This window comes from Zea mays, chromosome 9 (assembly GCF_902167145.1).
Source record: "Zea mays cultivar B73 chromosome 9, Zm-B73-REFERENCE-NAM-5.0, whole genome shotgun sequence".
NCBI lineage: Eukaryota > Viridiplantae > Streptophyta > Magnoliopsida > Poales > Poaceae > Zea > Zea mays.
The window spans coordinates 136,912,627-136,935,070 of NC_050104.1; the positions used below are offsets into that span (position 1 = coordinate 136,912,627).

The 22,444-nt window shown below is 45.2% G+C and overlaps 1 protein-coding gene across 1 annotated transcript; it reads right to left on the reverse strand.

Moving 5' to 3' along the window:
• Window positions 1-584: 584 nt before the first annotated feature.
• Window positions 585-6,166, reverse strand: LOC100191182 (uncharacterized). The gene is made up of 4 exons (NM_001136617.1): window positions 5,491-6,166; window positions 3,394-3,526; window positions 2,812-2,896; window positions 585-1,324 (listed from the first exon to the last, which is right to left on the reverse strand). Exons 1-4 carry the CDS (start codon window positions 5,970-5,972, stop codon window positions 963-965), a joined length of 1,062 nt encoding a protein of 353 aa, NP_001130089.1. The 5' UTR covers window positions 5,973-6,166; the 3' UTR covers window positions 585-962.
• Window positions 6,167-22,444: the final 16,278 nt, after the last annotated feature.

The window sequence follows — 22,444 nt, forward strand, 5'->3', positions numbered from 1 at the left end:
CTCGCTTTGCACTATTTTTTGCGCGGTGTGGTAGCTGTGTAATCGGAGTCAAGTGCTAGGCAAGCGCAGTAGCTGGCTGCACAGATGTTGGGAGTCCACAGAGCAATAGCTGAGAGAGCGTTGCATGGACGCTGGACGTGAGGCCCACAGGGCACGATATCGAGGCAGGGCACGTGGGGTTGGAGAACCATTCCGGCTTGTTCGGTTATTTTCAATCCATATGGATTGGAAGAGATTGATACGGATTGAGAGAGATTTTGACTTACTAGGGACTGAAACCCCCCTCAAATCCTCTCAATCCATATGGATTGGGATAGAACCGAACAAGCCCTTCAGAAGCGTGAGGAAGACCAAAGTGCCAGCGTGGAGGGTAAAGTCAGGGTAGAACCAAACAACCACATTAGATTCTTAATAAAGTAGTATAAATTCAAATAGATGATGACGAATTTAGACACATATATGAAACATATACATTAACTATTGTATGAATCCATTAAAAGGGTAAAACAAATTTTAATTTGGAACGAAAGGAGTAGTTTTTGTCTATATTCAAATGAGTGAGGATGAATATAGACACATAAAATACATTCAACAAGTCTTTCATGAATCCACCATTGGCCTAAAACGAATTTGGTACAGAGTGAGTATGTTCAAAAGAGGATTCATGCAGTCAACATGGCTGAACACAACAAAAGTATCATCAGAGAATTTCACTCCAAAATCCAAATGCCCTAATACCGAACACATAAACATGAAATGGTCCCAAAACATAAACAGACTAGAAGGGTTCCTGGATCATTCTACAACATGGATCGATCTGCCAGTGCGACAAGGAACAATTTCAACTAATTGAATGAATTAAATAACAAATAAGCTTACAGAGCAGGAAGCAGCACAAGGATGTCAGGCTATTATGAACAATGGGACGTATTGAAACGGCAGATTCTCATTGGTAGGCCTCGTTAGAAGGTGCTGCTGCTTTCACTAGCAGAGATCGAGCTGCTCTCTGACTTGACAACCAGTGGCCCCTTTCCAATGTCCAAACCCTGCAGCCGTCCAAGAGACTCTTGCTGCATTATGTCTGGGAGAGTGTTTGGGTGGGACAGCATCTGGTGGTTTGGCACATTGGGATGGGGTGGGTGGAACGGTGGTGGCAACTGGGTGGTACCAGGGTGTGGAGATGCATTTTGCTGGGAAAGCGGAAAGAAGGAAGAGTTGTATGGAATATGCTGAAATCTCATGTTATATGTCTCACTGGAATTGGTCATCTCACCAGTAACAAGCTTAAGCCTCTCCAGCTCCTGCTTTAGTGCATCATTCAGAGCTGCAAGATACATGAGATTATTCAGAATGTACAAGTAGAATAAAGAAATTGTCATATGTTCCAGTCATTTATTTGTTCTGTGTAAGTAAAATGTAATTAGTGTTGTGTTCCTTATAGATATAGTCAATGTATATCATGGCAAGACATATAGGCAATGTCAAATTGTCCACATTAGAGAAAAACTACATGCATCATACTGTTGTTGGATCTTTTATGGGCTTGGCCCATTTAATCAATAAACTCTATGGTATGTAACGGTGGAGAATACCAATGGTACCATATTGAAAGTCCAAGGGTCGTTAGCTTGACTTATATGGTGGGAATTATTCCACTTAATTTGAAAAGTCAAGAAACGTACAAGGGCGTGCCACACGCGCGCGCGCCGCCGCCGCCGCCGGGCGTGGCGTGGCGTGGCGTGGCGTGGTTGTGTTAATTTTTAGCACTCATTAACCGCGGGAGTTTCAACTCCGGGTTAAACCTTTCAGTTGCCCGTCTCTTCGTCAGCCGCATGCGAGACCCTTCTCCTTCAGCTTCCTTTGCGCGATGAGGTTAAAAGGAGAGCACGCCTGTCGCTTGATACACGTGAGCAGAACACTTTCAGAACCACAGTCTAGCCGCAAGTGTGGGTATTTCCATCTCGTAGCTCTGCGCGCACAAAGAGGCGAGAGGGCAGGTGCCTCCGAAGCCCTTGCCGTTCGAGACCTTGCGCGGGGGATCGACAATTAGGTTTTTGGGGAGCGTCTACGCGACTGCCCGAACATCGTTCTCATAAACATCTTCTTCTTCCTGGCGACGCGGCATGACAAGAGAAACTGGACAAGGATCTGGATCCTCGGAGCGCATGGGAGGGTATGACCGTTTCATCTCCTTACTGTTTTACGTTCTGCAGATTATATATGTTTCATATGTTCATCTCTGCAGTTTCATATGTAACCATGAATTTATCTCATCTGTTATGCCATATTACAGTCATGCTGTTTATGTTGCTATCTGTTTATTTTCAGTTGTTGCGTAATAATACATGTACCATGTTTATATGCTTATTATATTTTTATGATTCATATGATTTATGTTCTCATGATCCATATTGTTATGGATATATTTGAGATCACGATTTCTATGATTAATTATCTTTTATATGTCATCATCATAATGTTAATTTATGGAATTAAAATGATAAGAAAAATGCCTATAATTCTAACAACTGCAACTGGTTAAGGGTTTCATGTCAAAAGACACTTGACTTCAAAAGATTGTGGCATTTGAACGTTTAGAATGGATTTTAATTTAAAAGAAGGGGGTTGTTCTAGTTCCAGTTAGAGAAAGGAATGAGTGAGGAGACTAGGAAAAATAGAACCTTTTTATTGTATAAGGCCGAAAACAATTTCACGGTCTTATTGTTATTTGATGTGCCAGGGACGGAAAAAATACTAAAAAAAACAAAATAGAGAAATAAATAATATCTTCAGTAAGGGGACAATGCTCACCATCGCGGAGTTGAGCCTGTTGCTCCATGGCATGCAACCTTATCTTAAGCTCTGCATTTTCTGCAGAAAGTCCAGTCGTGTCCCTCTGCAAGAGATTGAAGGCACCATATAAAGGTCATCCAGCTATTTAATACTATGACAGTATAGCGAACCAGTAAAGTGTATAATACTTCAAAAGTTAAACACATAAAACATAGCAACAACCAGAAGCTGATAGTCGAAGTTGACAATCAACATAAAATAAACGCACATTCATTCTTCAAATTGTTCATAATACCAGAACTGATATTCAATGTGAGGGACGTTTAGATTGGTCACACCATGTACAACCGTTCTAGTCCATACAGCTACACAAGTTCTCAGAACGCGCGCTTAGAAAACAATTAAGCTAGACACAATTTGTAAAGAAGCTATAGTTTTATAGACGCCTCGTTATCAGGGGATAGGTCCATGTTTGTTATGATGACAGCAAAGGAAAATGCTTATTTTTCTCCTACAAAATATCACTTCCAGAAATAGCATGAACTTAAACTTGATCTGGTAGGCCGGTACCAATGAGACAACAGATAGATAGAAAGGCACCTGAAATAGTGTGAGTTGAGCTGAAAGGGTGGTGGCTTCAGTCTGAAGAGTTTGGACCTTACGCTCAAGTTCTGTTATATAACGAGCCTTTCTTTCTTTCGATCTAGCAGCTGATTGCCTGTTAGCTAGAATTCTGCATGATAAATTGATACAAAATGTTTAAGTAAACCAAAATGATTTTGAAGAAATGATTCTAGTGACAATAGATCCAGACCCTACCCAGATGGACCATTAGCCACAACCCAACTGTAGTTTGTTTATACACTCAATTCCTATTTTCCAATGTAGACTCGAAGGAACAATCGATCTACACAGATTGATCATGCTACAATTACAACAACCAACGGATCTACATTTCTACAAAGATTTTAAGCAAAATCACGAGCTTCTTTGAAAAAGGAAGATACAGGATGAATCTAATTCACGAGTAAACATTATCTACATATCTGTCAACAAACTATTTCTTGACGTTTGACAAATCATTGTGATGTAACATGTATTCCCTCCATTTCAACTTATAGTTCACTTTGGGTCTGTCCTAAATTGAATTTTCTCTAACTTTGACCAAGTTTGTAGAGAAAAGCACTAACATAAAAGGGCGTACCCAGTGCCGTAGGCTTCCCGCACTGTGCGGGGTCTGGGGAAGGGTATCTTTCAGCGCCAGAAAAGCACTAACATCTGTAATATAAAATTACTTCATCAAATTCCATGAGATATGTGTTGAAAGTGCATTTATTTTAACTTGCAGGTGTTAATATACCTTTTTATATAAAAACTCGGTCTGAGCAAGATGAGATTGACTTAGGACAAAGCCAAAGTGAATTATAATTTGGAACGAAGGGAGTATTAGTTGTTTCTAATTTTCTTTTACTACAAGTCAAACAGTAGGAACAAAAGAGATGAAAAACTGGTGATGGAGTATAATTTTGAAGCATTAGAATTTAACTATAAACAGTGGATATCATGTTACCAGCTACTCAGTTTGGATAAAATTATTTGTTATTAATGAGATCTCTTCATGCTAAAGATGAAAGCATCTGGTTTTGGTGACGGGACTACTGCACATGATAATTAGAAATGTAAAATCCAAATGCTTCCAACATTATTCACAATTTAACATTTCTCTATTAAAATTTCAACCGATGGCCGCCAGGAACGGTTCATAGTTTAAATAGAGATACAATTTGTAAAATGGTTAGAACCTGATATTTTCACTGATTTGGTTGGATAGTTTTCAGTGGTTGTCCCTCCCTACTGCCTTCCACTATCAATATAGTCAGGTTTTTCTAATCATTTCCAATCGCTTAATAGTCCAATGTGCTTCATTTTTCTTTTCATCTCACCCAACAAAAAACATTCGTCTAACATCATTCTGAAGTGTCAAAACTAAGCAATATAATACTCAGAACCAGCCATCTAGCTTATATCCCAGCACTTCATCTGTAAACTCTTAAATTACAACCGGGAAATATAACTTTGAAGGTAAGAAAACACGTAGGCTAGTTTGAAAACCCTATTTTTCCAAGAGATTTCTATTTTCTCAAGGAAAATTAGTTCATTTTCCTTTGGGAAAATAGGAATTCCTCGGGAAAATGGAGTTCCCAAACTAGCCCTCAGTTTTCCCTTTTCACTGACCTCCTTTTTCCAATCATGATCAACGGGCCCAAACCCCCCAACACCCAGCAAAAGGAGTAGAAAAAGCAGGCGTCACCATCAGAGAAACAAGCACTTGTCCATAATCCCACCAACCAAACGCTAAAGCACCACCACCAGTACCTTAACTCCCAACCCCTAACCAACCAACTTGATACAGTCTATCCATATCTATGCACAGTGCCCGCAGAAGGGGAAAACAAGGGGAAATGCACGTGTTTCCTTGAATCTCCAGCCACTTCCATCAGAAAGCATGCATGCATGATTGTCCTCGACGCCCGATCTAGTTCCTTGCCACCTCGGCGAAACGAAAGAATTGGTCTACATAGTATTCGAGCATGTTTCTACCAACCCATCCAGGAGCTAGTCGATCACTCGGTGACTGAGGCGAGGCATGGGTAAACTAAAGAAATGGATGAGTTGCTGCGATCGAGGAGGCGGTACCTCTTGGCGCGCTTGGGGTCGATGGCGGCGAGCTCGGCCAGCTGCTCGGGAGTCATGGCCTTCTTGGCCTCCATGACCTCGGCCAGCGACGCCGCAGCATCCTTGCCCGCGCCGCCGCCAATGCCGGGCGAGAAGAAGAGACCCGAGCCGTCGACGGAGCTGCTGTGGCGGTGCTTGGGGCGCGGGGGAGACGACGTCTCGGCGGCGCGGTCGCGGTCGGAGGGCCCGGAGGATGAGATCTTCTCGATGTCCATGAAGGTGGAGAAGAGGTCGTCCTCCGAGCCGATATCATCGAAGGTGTCGCCGTCAGGGCCACCGCCGCCGCCGAGGCCGAGGTCGTCCGGGAGGCGGAAGGCCACCTCAGATCTAGCCCGGCGGTGGTGCGCCGCGCGCGCGGCGACAGGCGCCGGCGCCGGCGCCGGCACCGCCGGTGGCGGTAAGGCCCGGCCCGGCGGATCGGCAGGCTCCGGCTGCTGCTGCATTGAGAGGCCGGCGCAGCCCCGCCTCCGTCGCTGCCGCTCTCGGCTCTGTCCGCACGAGGGCGAGCGCAGGTGTCCGAGCCAGAGGCCGGAGGAGGAAGGGTGGATAGGCAGGCAGGCACGCAGGCCGCTGCTGCTGCCGTGTTTCGTGGTGCTTTCGGGGTTTGGTTTTGGATTTTAAGAGGTGGGGGCGGAGGAAGCAGTGGAGTGGCGTAGGATCTGCCGATCCGAAGAGAGGCTATACCTATACTACGCCTAGCTACTCTACTCCTACTCCGTAGCAAGCATGTGAGCCACCACGGGCCACGGGGACGACGAAACCAGTCGCCTTTCGGTGCGGTAGCGACTAGCGAGTCGGGTGTCGGGTCCGTGCCATTGCGCTGCTGCTGGATGATGAAATTACGGAACCGTGCCACATCCACGCTGTGCAAACAATTTTTCTTACAAAAAAATAAACTTCATTTGCGTTGGCTTAGGAAGTGAAATTGGGTATATTCTTGGTGTTTGATTTCACCCCGGCTAAAATTTAACTCCTGCCATATCGAAGGTTGAAATGATAATTATAATAATAATTTAATTATAAAACTAATTACACAAATAAGGACTAAAAATACTCATAATTGATATTCAATTAATTAATGTGAAACGAACTAAACACTTAAGAGGGATTACAACCATGTTTGTTTTAAATTTTTTCAACTTCTGGCCACTACTGCAAACTGCTAAACGTGTTTTTATCTTGTTTCTATAAGAATCACTTTAGTTAAAACCGTATAAAATCAACGTGAACACAGAATCGGCTAAATCGTTGTGTTAGTAGAAAACCGTCACTTTCTACATCATAAACACTATGGACTTTTTTATATTTTTTCGTACGTAATTCTGATGATATCTAGATTCTCTACAGAGTCAGATTCTCCCTACAACTAAATTCTCAGAAAAGCTAAAAATTGGACCTAAACAGACCCGATACATGGACGTGGGCTCAACGCCTCAATCTTATTGTTCATGGTCAAAACACCGGTAAAGGCTTGTCTCTGATAGGCTTGGCTCTAGACATGCTTATCAGTTGTTGTTTCTTTTGTGTTCGTCATCTTCTTGTTTCTATTGCAAGCAAGAGAACATGTACTTGAAATCAGCAAGTCTATAGATGGTAATAGATCACGATCTAAATATTTTTTCATAATAAGTTAGAAAATATAATTGATTTTAGTTAAAAATGAATAAAAAAGCATGACTCTCCGTCACACCTGGTTTTAGAAGGTACACCGAATGCGAACCATGTATGTGTCAGGATCAGAATTTCATGTACACATCGATTACATAAATGATTCATCATAGCACAATGCTTCGAGTAACAATAAAAAATAAATAATAATATTAAAGATTAGAGTCATTTACATAATATAAATCAAAGTACACAGAATCAAAACGTAGCCAACGTAAATTAACCCACCACAGGCAGTTGACTGGGGGAGGTCTTTAGCCTAATCCTCGAACTCGTCGAAGTCCTAGGACTCCTGGATATCCACCTCGACGCCTTCTTCCTTTCTTTACCTGAGCATAGGTTACACCAAAGCAACCTGGGTGCTGTTTGGTTCAAAAAATGTAACGCAAATGGTAATGGTAATGGTTTACGCTCGATTACTGACGGTAACAAATTTGAATAGGCTGGTATCAAATTTTAGTGTGGTATCTGATTACGGTTGGACTAAACAAACATGATTTAACGTGATCAGTTACCCATTACGTTACAAATACGTGAACCAAACGGCACCCTGGTGTTTTGTGATAAGCAAGGGTGAGTACACATCAACATACCCAGCAAATGTCTCGTTTGGTTGATGTGTACTAGCTTTATGTGGAGTTAGAATCAAGAGTTGCTTTTAGTTCGTCCCGTTTGGTTGAGGTGTATTTACCCTGCAGAGGTTGTACACTTTACCCACGAGTCGTGAATCCCTTTCTTCCCGGAGAGCGCTACTCTCCATTGATCACTACCTAGGTGGCCTAGCAGGGTATCACTACGTAGCCATTACAAAAGATTCCCTAGAGCTTATAGCCACTAGTTAGGTTTCTCCAGTTTGATAAACACAGTACCTCTCCCCACAGGAAGGGTGACTAACAAAACCAAATCGAAAGAACCTCCGCAACCAATCTCGGCAGAGCAAGTACTGTGCCCAAACCCCATTGACGGCACGACGGTGAAGCTGACTACACCTCAAGTTCCTCTAATTAATCAGCTAAGGGCGTCCCATACCACCTTCATTGTTGCACTGTTTTTCCGGGTGGTCTCTCAACAAACAGGTCCTTACGGAGAGGTACTCAGGAAATAGCCTGAGTCCCCTAAAGTATCACAGTTCATCATCATTGAAAGGGAATTAGGCTTACACCTATTTCCTAATAGATTTTGGTGGTTGAATTGCCCAACACAAATAATTGGACTAACTAGTTTGCTCTAGTCTATAAGATCTACAGGTGCCAAAGGTTCACAACAAGTCAATAAAAAGACCAAAGTTGGGTTCAAAGATAGAGAGCTAAAGTCATCCTGAAAGGCTCCCTGGTCTGGCGCGCCGGACTGTCCGGTGTGCCACCGGACAGTGTCCGGTGCACCACCGGACAGTGTCCGGTGCACCAGGGGACTTCAAGCTGAACTCTTCACCTTCGGGAAAATCCAGAGGCGCTTCGCTATAATTCACCGGACTGTCCGGTGTACACCGGACAGTGTCCAGTGCTCCAAGGGAGAGCGTCTCTGAACTCGCTGGCTTCGGGAATCCGCTCCACTAAAATTCACCGGACTGTCCGGTGTGCCAGCGGAGCAACGGCTACTTCGCGCCAACGGTCACCTGCAGGCGCATTGAATGCGCGCCAGCACGCGCAGAAGTCAGGCACGCCCATGCTGGCGCACCGGACACTCTACAGTACATGTCCGGTGCGCCACCGGACATCCAGGCGGGCCCAGCAGTCAGAGCTCCAACGGTCGGATCCCAACGGGTTGGTGACGTGGCTGGCGCACCGGACTGTCCGGTGCACCATTCACCAGCAGCCTTCTCCAACGGCTACATTTTGGTTGGTGGCTATAAATACCACCCCAACCGGCCACTTCAAGGTGTGGGAGTCCAAGCAACATTCCAAGTCATCTAGTTGACATACTCAAGCCCTCCCAACCACATATATTCATTGATACATCCTATACACAAGATCTAGACCACTACAACCAACACAAGTGCCACAAAAGAGAGAGCAAGCAATAGAGAGCTACTCATTTGAGTTTAGCACTATTGCCTTGTGAGATTCATTGAGAGATAGTGTGTGCTACATCTTTGTGTTCATTTGCGCGTGGAGTTTTGACTCCCATTGAACTTCCTCCAAAGTTTTGGAGGCTTGTAAAAGCTAGCAAGAGACACCAAAGAGTGTGGTGGTCCTTGCGGGATCGAGAGTGATCCTTGAGAAGAAGAAGAGCTCACCGATCTTTGGGTGATCGGTGGAGAGAGGGAAAGGGTTGAAAAAGACTCGTCCTTAAGTGGACTCCTCAACGGGGACTAGGCCTTCGAGGGCCGAACCTCGGTAAAACAAATCACCCGTGTCATTTGTGTTTATTGCTTGTGATTTGTTTGTTTTTCCCTTCTCTAAGTTTTCTTGCACTATTCTTTATCAATATCATTTGGTGTTGCTTCAAGTTAAATTCTCATTTAGTGAAGCAACACTTCGCAAGAAAGAAACTTGACTTATTGCTTTTCTCATCTAAGCCTTCTTGCTTTACTATCCATATATCTAGTAGTTGTATTGATTATCAATTCCACATTATTTCAAAGCAACATTCTTTACAAGCAAAGGACTTAGCTTTTATACTCCGATAATTGTTTATCTTGTTCTAACCACTAATCAAGGGATCTAGTTGGGGGATAAAATTTTAATTTTCAGGTTTCGCCTATCCACCCCCCCTCTAGGCGACTTTCAATCATTATCAAGATAACATCATCGTATCATAAATGTTCTCATCATGTTCATTGATTAAAGTAGAGCAATAGCATGAAGCTAACCATAATAACCCAAAAGGTAATCAAGGATAAGATAAATACAGACTAGTCAATCCTTATGTTTTAATTATGTAATGCGGGACGATGAATTATAAAGTAAATAGGACATAATGGGTCAGAGGACACTTGCCTTCATCAAACAGATGCTCAGGGTCTTCGATCTTGTAGAACTCAAAGAACTTGATCTCAGGACCAACGGTTCACCAAATCTCGATCGTCGATTCCTCGAAGCTCAGCAACAGTTCGCAATCTATTTGCGATGCGCAACGAATACAAACAGGCACAAGCAAACATATCTCTACTACTCTTAAGTGTGGAGTGTGGGCGTGCACCAGCTACACCACGCCCCGCTCCATCCCTGCAGTGCATCCGCGGCCCTCCGCCCTCCCCCGCAAATCTTGCCTCCTCACCCAACGCCATCAGCGCTGCCCTCCACTCCATCCCTGCACCGCTAACCTCCACCACCGTCACCGCCCTTCCCCACTGCGCAATCACCGCCCTTCCCCACGCGCCTCGGCCGCCATCCGCGCAATTCGCCATCCGCGGCATCACCTTCCTTCCCCATGCGCCGAGGCCGCCATCTACGCCATCACCTTCCTTCCCCATGCGCGTGCCCCCTCCTCCGTGCGTGCCCCGCCCCCGTCCTTCAATCACCGATGCCCCGCCACCTCCACCATGATAGCCTCCCCCAGGAAGTGCCCTCGTGATGTTTTAAGGTCAATGTCCACACCTTCTAGGCTCCTGGCGTGCCCCCGCTTGCACGTATGTCCTGCATCGCGCGATTCTTGTCGTGAGGACCCCTGACCTGCCTCTCTGTAGCCGCTGAGCCCTTCTCCGCCTCACCTCCCTTCCTCTCTCCGCCTGACTCACACGCGCCCTCGTCGTCTGATTACCCCATGTGGGCACGAGCCCCGCCATACACGCACGCCACCAGGGGAGGCAAAGCGCATCGGCTGCTCCACCTCACCGCCAGGGCGCTCGTCGCCATCGTCTAGGCCAGCGTGACCCCATCGACGACCTCGCCTTAGGATCCACTCCCTGCCCCTAGAAGCATCCGGGGGCACGACACCCACAACCGCCGGTGTCGTGCGCCTCCTCACATGGACCGCGCGCTGGACCGTAAGAAATGGATGAGCAAGGACTTGAGGAGGGGACCCACGGCTGAGCCGTGTAGGTCGATAGATGACTCGACGCAAAAGTGGTGGTTGTGGAGGGCGCAACGGCGCACAAGGCCATCGCTGGGTTGTGGCGGGACAAGAGAGATGAGTGGGGGAGACTGGGAGAGTGATGAGCCTTTTTTGTAATTGAGACAGACTCCAACAAGCTAGTCGTCTTCTCCCTATCTCCCTTCGATTTGCAGTCTATCCGTGCCTCCATACCACTAGGCGAAATTGCACAACAATACATTTGATGGATTCAGAGAACCTAAATCATTTGTCTTCCTTTTATGTAGATTTGGGTCCAGAGTTTGTCTTCACAATCAAACAGTATCCTCATGTATGTGCATCAGGAGGAGGATCCTTGGAACTTGAATCTTTCCCGTGCGGCCATTGATGGCATCCTTTATTTGCGTCAAGGATTTCCCTCAAGATTTATGCATGCATGCGTGGCACAAATTTCTTAGCTCTCCTAAGTGGGGTAATTATTGTGTTCCATTGCTCTCAAATCTAATCCTCTATATATGCCAGTTGATGTTCCAAATGTCACCCCTGTTGAGATGTTTTCTTTATCTATGCCAGTTGGTGCTGCAACAATCATACGTGTAGAGACATCTGGTGGTCGATGGTTTAGTGGCTTATCCATGAAAAAGGAAAGTGGAAGAGGGAGTCACGAATATAAATAGGGTAGTGAGACTGGTCACTGGTGCTTCAGAGACTTAGTAGGACCCCAACATGCCAATATAAGTAGATCCATTTGTGAAAGTTTCAGCAACCGAAAAAGGGCTAACTTTGTGCTTAGACGTTGCTTTGTTCCCAGCTGCTTGCCTCGCTTAGCTGTTAATTACAATCACGACCACACAATTACTAGGGTGCTACAACAGTGCACATTACAAACCGTCAGTGGGAGATTCAATTGTTGCTGTAGGATTTGCCAGTATTTTATGGTTGATACCAAGCTATGGATCTAATTAATTTTTGAAGTTGAATATCATTGGGTCGTCATGACTCCTAAGCCAATTTCTTGGGGGCTTAAAAGGTCCTTTCTACTCTATATCTAGAATCTACTTCCATTTGTCTGAGGAACTGAGTTTAGTGCTACCAATCTCGGCCGGTGGTAGGTTTAGTATATACAAGGCTAGCTTCGTTGTTGTTACAGTTATAACGCAGGAGATTTCATTGTCCCTGTGGTTAACATCTATCTGAGCATGGTTTCTAGTTTGATAATTATGTGTGCACGATAATTTGTATTTTCTTGGCTTGTTTAGTTTGCATCTTATGTGCACTCAGATCATGTATACTGTTGTTTATATACAATTCATTAAAAATTCATCTACGTACCATTTCCTACCCTCAAGTATAACAAGAGTGCAAATATACTATTCACCTTTTGTTTCTATAGAAAGGCCTAACTTTCCCTTTACAGGATTGTTGCTCATTGAGAATTTTTTGGGTGGCATATGCTTTTAGTCCTATGTAACTGAGAGCACCTAGAGGGGGTGAATAGGTGATCCTGTAAAATTAAACACTAAATAGCCACAAACTTGATGTTAAGGAGTTAGTGAAATCAAGTGGCTATGGAACACGCTCGTGCGAACAAAGCAATCACAAGAAGCAACACACGAGACACATGATTTTTATCCCGTGGTTCGGCCAAGTAACACTTGCCTACTTCCACGTTGTGGCGTCCCAATGGACGAGGATTGCACTCAACCCCTTTCAAGCGATCCAATGATTAACTTGAATACCACGACTTTCTTCATTATAGTCTTTCTCCCGTTTGCGAGGAATCTCCACAGATTGGAGTCTCTCGCCCTTACAAGTTTGTCACAAGAGAACCACAGTAGTAAGAGAGGGAGAGCAACACACGCAAGACTCAAATCCACAGCACACACACACACACACAAGCCAAGACTTGAGCTCAAAACACAACACAGGGAGTACGCAACTCAAATGGAGCTCAAATCACTAACACAATCGATCAAATGCGTGGAGGCGGAGTCTGGGAGTCTTAGAATGTTTCTTGTAAGCTTGGTGTTCTCCTCCATACGCCTAGGGGTCTCTTTTATAGCCCCAAGGCAGCTAGGAGCGGTTGGAGACCAACTTGGAAGGAAATTACTGCCTTCTGTCGAGTGGTGCACCGGACAGTCCGGTGCACCACTGGACAACCACTGTTCATGTCCGGTGCACGATCTCCTTCCATATCGGGCGCAACTGACCGTTGCTCCTTGGGACTGGTTGGCGCACCGACACTGTCCGGTGCACACCGGACAGTCCGGTGCACCCAGCCGGCCACGTGTCGCGCGTTGATTGCGCGGACGACCGTTGGCCGCTGGCGCAGTTGGCTCACCGGACAGTCTGATGAATTTTAGACGTATGCCTCTGTCGTTTTCCCGAGAGCAGCCGGTTAACCGTCGGCCAGCCTGGCGCACCGGACAGTCTGGTGTGCCAGGCCCAAGCTGATGTTGGCTGCTCACAGCAAACCTTTTTCCAATTTGAATCTTCTTGTCTTGGTACTGTTTCTAGCACTTAGATGAACATGTTAGTATTCAAAAACCAATTTACTAAGTCTAGAAACATACCTTGTTATATGATTTGTACTTCTCACTTTATGTAGCACATAAGAACTTAATCAATCGTGTTGGGCATTTAATCACCAAAACATTATAGAAATGGCCCAAGGGCACATTTCCCTTTCAATCTCCCCCTTTTTGGTGATTTATGCCAACACATCAAAAAGCAACAAAAGAAGTGCAACATCAATGCAATTGAAGACCAAATTGTTTTTGCTTATGATTTGGCATATTTGGATCACTCTTTGCCACCACTTGGTTTGTTTTTGCAAATCAAATTCTTTTTCCTATCTCTAAGTCAAATACACTTGTTTGGGCAAATAGAGAGATATCCCAAGAGTGAAATTGATCAAGTGCCAAAACTCCCCCTTTTCCCAAAATTAAAATTCTCCCTATAAGAGACCAAATTTTGCAATGAGAGTATTTTGGACAAATTACAGATTCTAACTCTACTATTTTCAAAATTCTCAAGTGGTTGGCTGATCCATTTTGTTTTGGCCTTAATTTCTCCCCCTTTGGCATTAAGCACCAAAACAGGATCATTCTTGGCCCTTTAACCCCATTGCTTCACCAAAAATGTCAATTAAGAGCAAAAGGCAATGAGAGCATAAGTATGAACTTGGAATTGAATACACTAATACCAGAGTGCAGTGGGAGTCTTTGCGTTGTCCAAGTTCATTTCCCTTTCAATGTACCTTCGAGACTACATCAAGTGTACTCAAACAAACAAATTAGTCGCAAAGGGATCAAGTTGTAGCACATCTCCCCCTCAATATGTGCACATCTGCATATGGACTTGTGAGGTCCGGGGATGACTTGTACAACTTGAGCACCATAAATTTTCAACAAATGATGTAAATGCACAAAGTAATATGATCAAAGGCATAGACTACATGTATGCTATAGATCAATCCAAGTTATGCAAATCTAAGACATTTAGCTCACTACGCAACCTGCAAAATGTTTTCTCATCTAAAGGCTTGGTGAAGATATCGGCTAGCTGGTTCTCGGTGCTAATATGATAGATATCAATATCCCCCTTTTGCTAGTGGTCTCTTAGGAAGTGATGCCTAGTGTCTATGTGCTTAGTGCGTCTGCGTTCAACAGGATTATCCGCCAAGCGGATTGCACTCTCATTGTCACATAGGAGTGAGACTTTGCTCAGATTGTAGCCAAAGTCCTGGAGGCTTTTCCTCATCCAAAGTAGTTGCACGCAACACTGTCCTGCGGCAACATACTCAGCCTCAGCGGTGGATAGGGCAACGGATGTCTGTTTCTTGGAACTCCATGACACCAGGGACCTTCCTAGAAATTGGCATGTACCTGATGTACTCTTCCTATCAACCTTGCACCCGGCATAATCAGAGTCTACATATCCAATTAAGTCAAAGGTAGACCCCTTTAGATACCAGATCCCGAAGCAAGGCGTAGAAACTAAATACCTAAGAATTCGCTTAACGGCCACAAGGTGACATTCCTTGGGGTCGGATTGGAATCTAGCACACATGCATACACTAAGCATAATGTCCGATCTACTAGCACAAAGATAAAGTAATGAACCTATCATTGACCGATATGCGTTTTGATCAACGGACTTACCTCCTTTGTTGAGGTCGAGATGCCCGTCGGGTCCCATCGGTGTCTTCGCGGGCTTGACGTCCTTCATCCCAAACCTCTTGAGAAAATCTTGAGTGTACTTCATTTGAGAGATGAAAGTGCCGTCCTTGAGTTGCTTCACTTGGAATCCAAGGAAGTATGTCAACTCGCCCATCATCGACATTTTGAATTTTTGCATCATCACCCTGCTAAACTCCTCACAAGACTTTTGGTTAGTAGAACCAAATATTATGTCGTCGACATAAATTTGGCACACAAAGAGATCATCATCATAAGTCTTGGTAAAAAGAGTGGGATCAGCTTTCCCAACCTTGAAAGCATTAGCAATTAAGAAATCTCTAAGGCATTCATACCATGCTCTTGGGGCTTGCTTAAGTCCATAGAGCGCCTTAGAGAGCTTATACACGTGGTCGGGATACCTGTCATCCTCAAAGCCAGGGGGTTGTTCCACATATACCTCCTCCTTGATTGGCCCGTCGAGAAAAGCGCTCTTTACGTCCATTTGGAATAGCCTGAAGGAATGGTGAGCGGCATAGGCTAATAATATTTGAATGGACTCTAACCTAGCCACAGGAGCAAAAGTCTCCTCGAAATCCAAACCTACGACTTGGGCATAACCTTTTGCCACAAGTCGAGCCTTGTTTCTTGTCACCACCCCGTGCTCGTCTTGCTTGTTGCGGAACACCCACTTGGTTCCCACAACGTTTTGCTTTGGACATGGCACCAAGATCCAGACTTCATTTCTCTTGAAGTTGTTGAGCTCTTCCTGCATGACCAACACCCAGTCCGGATCCTGCAAGGCCTCTTCTACCCAGAAAGGCTCAATAGAAGAGACAAACGAGTAATGCTCATAAAAATTAGCTAATCGTGAGCGAGTAGTTACTCCCTTGCTGATGTCACCCAGAATCTGATCGACGGGGTGATGTCTTTGGATCAACACTCGGACTTGAGTTGGAGGAACCCGTGATGCTTCTTCCCCCATAACTTGTTCTTCTTGTGCTCCCCCTTGATCCTGCCCCTCTTCTTGAGGTACCTGTTCACCGTCTTGAGTTGGGGATGCACCATTGTCGAGGAAGATGGTTGATCTTGCTCATATTGTTCCTGTGGTCGAACATCACCTATCGCCATCGTGCGCATTGCAGCCGTCAAAACTTCATTTTCATCTATATCATCAAGATCAACTTGCTCTCTTGGAGAGCCATTAGACTCATCAAATACAACGTCGCTAGAGACTTCAACTAATCCTGATGATTTGTTGAAGACTCTATACGCCTTTGGATTTGAGTCATACCCTAATAAAAACCCTTCTACTGCCTTGGGAGCAAATTTAGAGTGTCTACCTGAAGCGCCCCAGATCCTCTGGGACTCAAATGTGATACAATTACTAGTCCTAGGAGGCTAGTAAACACATTTATACATCAGATGATTACATATCTGCTTAAATGAGACAAACCTATAAAGGTGGGGATCAACTTTAAGAGTTGGTCCACAACTCAGGACATATCATCAGAGTGGGGCTGAAGCAGCCCGATATACGCAGCGCAGCAAATTAGCGGTCCAACAGCAACAGGCAAGGTTGGGAACAGACGTAACTCTTACCCGATCAACGATCACCTTCTCTAAAAAACAACAAATAAGCAAGGGTGAGTACAAACGTACTCAGCAGCCCACCTTCACCCGCGGAACGGGGAAATCAGATATAATGCATGGAATATGTGAAGCTCATGATATTTTGCAGAAACAACAATATTTTATGCAGGGTTGTTTTGTAAAACATTTTGTATTTTTTTTCAAAGCGCATCCTCTCCCAAAGGAGCAGGAAGTTTTTCAATATTAGAACAAAATCCCCTGGACTAAACCATCCAGGTATCTCAACAATTTCCCACTGGTTTTCATTTTCAAAAACAGCTACTGGACTTCCTGTCCACCATAGCTCACGGCTCAACCGCCGGACCTTTTAGAACCACTTTTCAAAAGCACTTTTTTTGGAAAACAAAACACTAATTGTCATACCACACCAGACTCGTCCATTCTTGTGGACACAGACTATTCGAATAGGTTTGAACTCTGCGCAGAGGGGTACACTTTACCCACTAGTCCGGCTCTGCGATCTCATGGCCAATGAGATCCGAATCCGAATCTCTTTCTTTCCTCGCACGTCCTTACCTTAACGGTTATATCGGAAGGAGTCAGGCCACCGCCATGTCTAAACCGGACAAAATATTCCCCCTCCTTATCCTCCCGGTGCTCCCTAGCCATCATAACCCTGGGGTTCGGACCGTACAAGTTCAGATTGAGTGACTACCCATACAGTCTCGAGTGGTTGTACTTGTCATGAGTACAGGTAGTGAAGGATGACAAACCGGTCCTTATATGAGAGGACAATCCTTCTGCTCACACCTAACTGAGAGCACCTAGAGAGGGGGGGTGAATAGGTGATCCTGTAAAACTTGAAAACTTAAGCCACAAAAACTTGGTTAAGAGTTAGCACAGTAAATGCCAAGTGGCTAGAGAGGAGTCTCAACAAAACACAATAACCACAAGAAATCAATCACAGAGATGGCACGGTGGTTATCCCGTGGTTCGGCCAAGACCAACGCTTGCCTACTCCACGTTGTGGCGTCCCAACGGACGAGGGTTGCAATCAACCCCTCTCAAGCGGTCCAAAGACCCACTTGAATACCACGATGTTTTGCTTGCTTTTCTCAATCCCGTTTGCGAGGAATCTCCACAACTTGGAGCCTCTCGCCCTTACACTTGAAGTTCTCAAAGAAACACAAAGCAAGGGAGGATTAGCAACGCACACAAGACACAAGAATCAGAGTGTCAACACGCACACAAGTCGCAACAAGAGCTCGCAACACAACTCAATGAGTTCACAACTCCACTAGAGCTCTATATGCTATCACAATGAAACAAATGCGCAGAATCGAGGTCTTGGTGCTTAGAAATGTTGTAGAAATGCTTGGTGTGCTCCTCCATGCGCCTAGGGGTCCCTTTTATAGCCCCAAGGCAGCTAGGAGCCGTTGAGAGCAATCTGGGAAGGCAATTCTTGCCTTCTGTCGCGTGGCGCACCGGACAGTCCGGTGCACACCGGACAGTGTCCGGTGCCCGATTTCTTTCCTTAACAGGCGCAGCCGACCGTTGGCAGCCAGAGAGCCGTTGGCGCACCGGACATGTCCGGTGCACACCAGACAGTCCGGTGCCCCCTTCTAGCCGTTGGCTCGGCCACGTGTCCCGCGCAGATTGCGCGGCCGACCGTTGGCCCGGCCGACCGTTGGCTCACCGGACAGTCCGGCGCACACCGGACAGTCCGGTGAATTATAGCCGTACGTCGTCGGTGAATTCCCGAGAGCGACCAGTTCGCTCGAGCCAGCCTGGCGCACCGGACACTGTCCGGTGCACCACCGGACAGTCCGGTGCTCCCAGACTGAGCAGATTCTTGGCTGCTCGAGCCAAGACATTTCCAATTGGATTTTTCCTGTTTCCAACACTTAGACACAATGCATTAGTCCATAAAACAATGTACTAAGTCTGAGAAACATACCTTTATCCTTGGTTTGTACTTTGTCCACCATTTTACATTTAAGCACTTGTATTGGACACTAAATAACCAAAATACTTAGAAATGGCCCAAGGGCACATTTCCCTTTCAATCTCCCCCTTTTTAGTGATTTATGCCAACACAATATAAAGCAAGTAGAACAAATACATAATCAATTCAAATAAGAACTCAAATTGTTTTGATTCAAATTTGACATATATGGATCACTCTTTGCCACCACTTGGTTTGTTTTTGCAAATCAAACTCAAATTTCTATCTCTAAGTCAAACACACATGTTAAGAGAGTCATTCCAAGAGAAATTGATTCAAGATTTCAAAAACTCCCCTTTTCCCATAATCAACATTTCTCCCCACAAGAAACCAACTTTTGACACGAGAGACAATAAAAGAGTTTTGACAAACCAAAAACTCTATTCTACTATTTTCAAAATCTCTCAAGTGGTAGCTGATCCATTTATCGCTTTGGCCTTTATTTTCTCCCCCTTTGGCATCAAGCACCAAAACGGGATTAATCTTGGCCCTCGAACCCCATTGCCTCACCAAAATCTTCAATAAGAATACACATGCAATAAGAGTACATGAGATGAACTTGGAATAAGTTACCCTCTCATCGGAGTGCAGTGGAAGTCTTTCATGGTCCAAGTCCACCTTTTCCCTTTCAATCCTTCTTTGAGACTAAATCAAGCAAACTCAAGCACATGGTTAGTCTCAAAGGGTCAAGTTGTAACACATCTCCCCCTAAACATGTGCATCACTTTGCAACGGACTTGTGAGGTCCAGGGAGTGTTTGTACAACTTGAGCACAATTACTAAGCAACAAAATGCATACAGAACATGATCAAAGGCATAAACACATGTATGCTATAAATCAATCCAAGTTCCGCGAATCTAAGACATTTAGCTCACTACGCAGCCTGCAAAAGGTCTTCTCATCTAGAGGCTTGGTAAAGATATCGGCTAGCTGGTTCTCGGTGCTAACATGAAACACTTCGATATCTCCCTTTTGCTGGTGGTCTCTCAAAAAGTGATGTCGGATGTCTATGTGCTTTGTGCGGCTGTGTTCAACAGGATTTTCCGCCATGCGGATAGCACTCTCATTATCACATAGGAGTGGGACTTTGCTCAGATTGTAGCCAAAGTCCCTGAGGGTTTGCCTCATCCAAAGTAGTTGCGCGCAACACTGTCCTGCGACAACATACTCGGCCTCAGCGGTGGATAGGGCAACGGAAGTTTGTTTCTTAGAATTCCATGACACCAGGGACCTTCCTAAGAATTGGCACGTCCCCGATGTACTCTTCCTATCGACCTTACATCCAGCATAGTCGGAATCTGAATATCCAATTAGGTCAAAGGTAGACCCCTTTGGATACCAGAGCCCGAAGCAAGGCGTAGCAACTAGATATCTAAGGATTTGCTTCACTGCCACTAAGTGACACTCCTTAGGATCGGATTGAAATCTAGCACACATGCATACGCTAAGCATAATATCCGGTCTACTAGCACATAAGTAAAGTAACGACCCTATCATTGACCGGTATGCCTTTTGATCAACGGACTTACCTCCTTTGTTGAGGTCGGTGTGTCCGTCGGTCCCCATCGGAGTCTTTGCGGGCTTGGCATCCTTCATACCAAACCGCTTCAGCAAGTCTTGCGTGTACTTCGTTTGAGAGATGGAAGTGCCGTCCTTGAGTTGCTTCACTTGGAACCCAAGGAAGTAGTTCAACTCGCCCATCATCGACATCTCGAATTTCTGCGTCATTACCCTGCTAAACTCTTCACAAGACTTTTGATTAGTAGAACCAAATATTATGTCATCGACATAAATTTGACACACAAAAAGATCACCATCGCATGTCTTAGTAAAAAGAGTTGGATCGGCTTTCCCGACCTTGAAAGCATTAGCAATTAAAAAGTCTCTAAGGCATTCATACCATTCTCTTGGGGCTTGCTTAAGTCCATAGAGCACCTTAGAGAGCTTACACACGTGGTCGGGGTACCGTTCATCCTCGAAGCCAGGGGGTTGCTCCACGTACACCTCCTCTTTGATCGGCCCGTTGAGGAAAGCGCTCTTCACATCCATTTGATACAACCTGAAAGAATGGTGAGCGGCATATGCTAGCAAAATATGAATTGATTCTAGCCTAGCCACAGGAGCGAACGTCTCCTCAAAGTCCAAACCTGCGACTTGGGCATAACCTTTTGCCACTAGTCGAGCCTTGTTCCTTGTCACCACCCCGTGCTCGTCCTGTTTATTGCGGAATACCCACTTGGTTCCCACAACATTTTGCTTGGGACGAGGCACCAGCGTCCAAACTTCATTGCGCTTGAAGTTGTTGAGTTCCTCCTGCATGGCCAACACCCAGTCCGGATCTAGCAAGGCCTCTTCTACCCTGAAAGGCTCAATGGAAGAGACAAAGGAGTAATGCTCACAAAAATTAACTAATCTTGAACGAGTAGTTACTCCCTTGCTAATATCACCCAATATTTGGTCGACGGGATGATCCCTTTGAATCGTCGCTCGAACTTGGGTTGGAGGTGCCTGAGGTGCTTCTTCCTCTTCAACTTGAACATCTTGTGCTCCCCCTTGATCATGCGCCTCCACTTGAGGTACCTGTTCGTCACCTTGGGTTGGGGGAAGCACCATAGTTGATGAAGACGGTTGATCTTGCTCCAATTGTTCCTGAGGCCGTACATCTCCAATCGCCATGGTGCGTATCGCGGCCGTTGGAACGTCTTCTTCATCTACATCATCAAGATCAACAACTTGCTCTCTTGGAGAGCCATTAGTCTCATCAAATACAACGTCACTAGAGACTTCAACCAAACCCGATGATTTGTTGAAGACCCTATACGCCTTTGTATTTGAATCATAACCTAATAAAAACCCTTCTACAGCTTTGGGAGAAAATTTAGAAGACCTACCTTTCTTCACAAGAATATAACACTTGCTCCCAAATACACGAAAATAAGACACAATGGGTTTGTTACCAGTTAGCAGCTCATATGACGTCTTTTTGAGGAGGCGGTGAAGATAGACCCTGTTGATGGCGTGGCAAGCCGTGTTCACGGCTTCCGACCAAAAACGCTCGGGGGTCTTGAACTCTCCAAGCATAGTCCTCGCCATATCAATGAGCGTCCTGTTCTTCCTCTCTACCACACCATTTTGCTGAGGTGTGTAGGGAGCGAAGAACTCGTGCTTGATCCCCTCCTCCTCAAGGAACTCCTCCACTTGAAGATTCTTGAATTCGGACCCGTTATCGCTTCTTATCTTCTTCACCTTGAGCTCAAACTCATTTTGAGCTCTCCTTAGAAAGCGCTTGAGGGTCCCTTGGGTTTCAGACTTATCCTGCAAAAAGAACACCCAAGTGAAGCGGGAAAAGTCATCAACAATAACTAGACCATACTTACTTCCTCCTATGCTCAGATAGGCGACGGGTCCGAAGAGGTCCATATGCAGCAGCTCCAGAGGTCTTGAAGTGGTCATCACATTCTTGTTGTGATGTGCTCCTCCCACTTGTTTACCTGC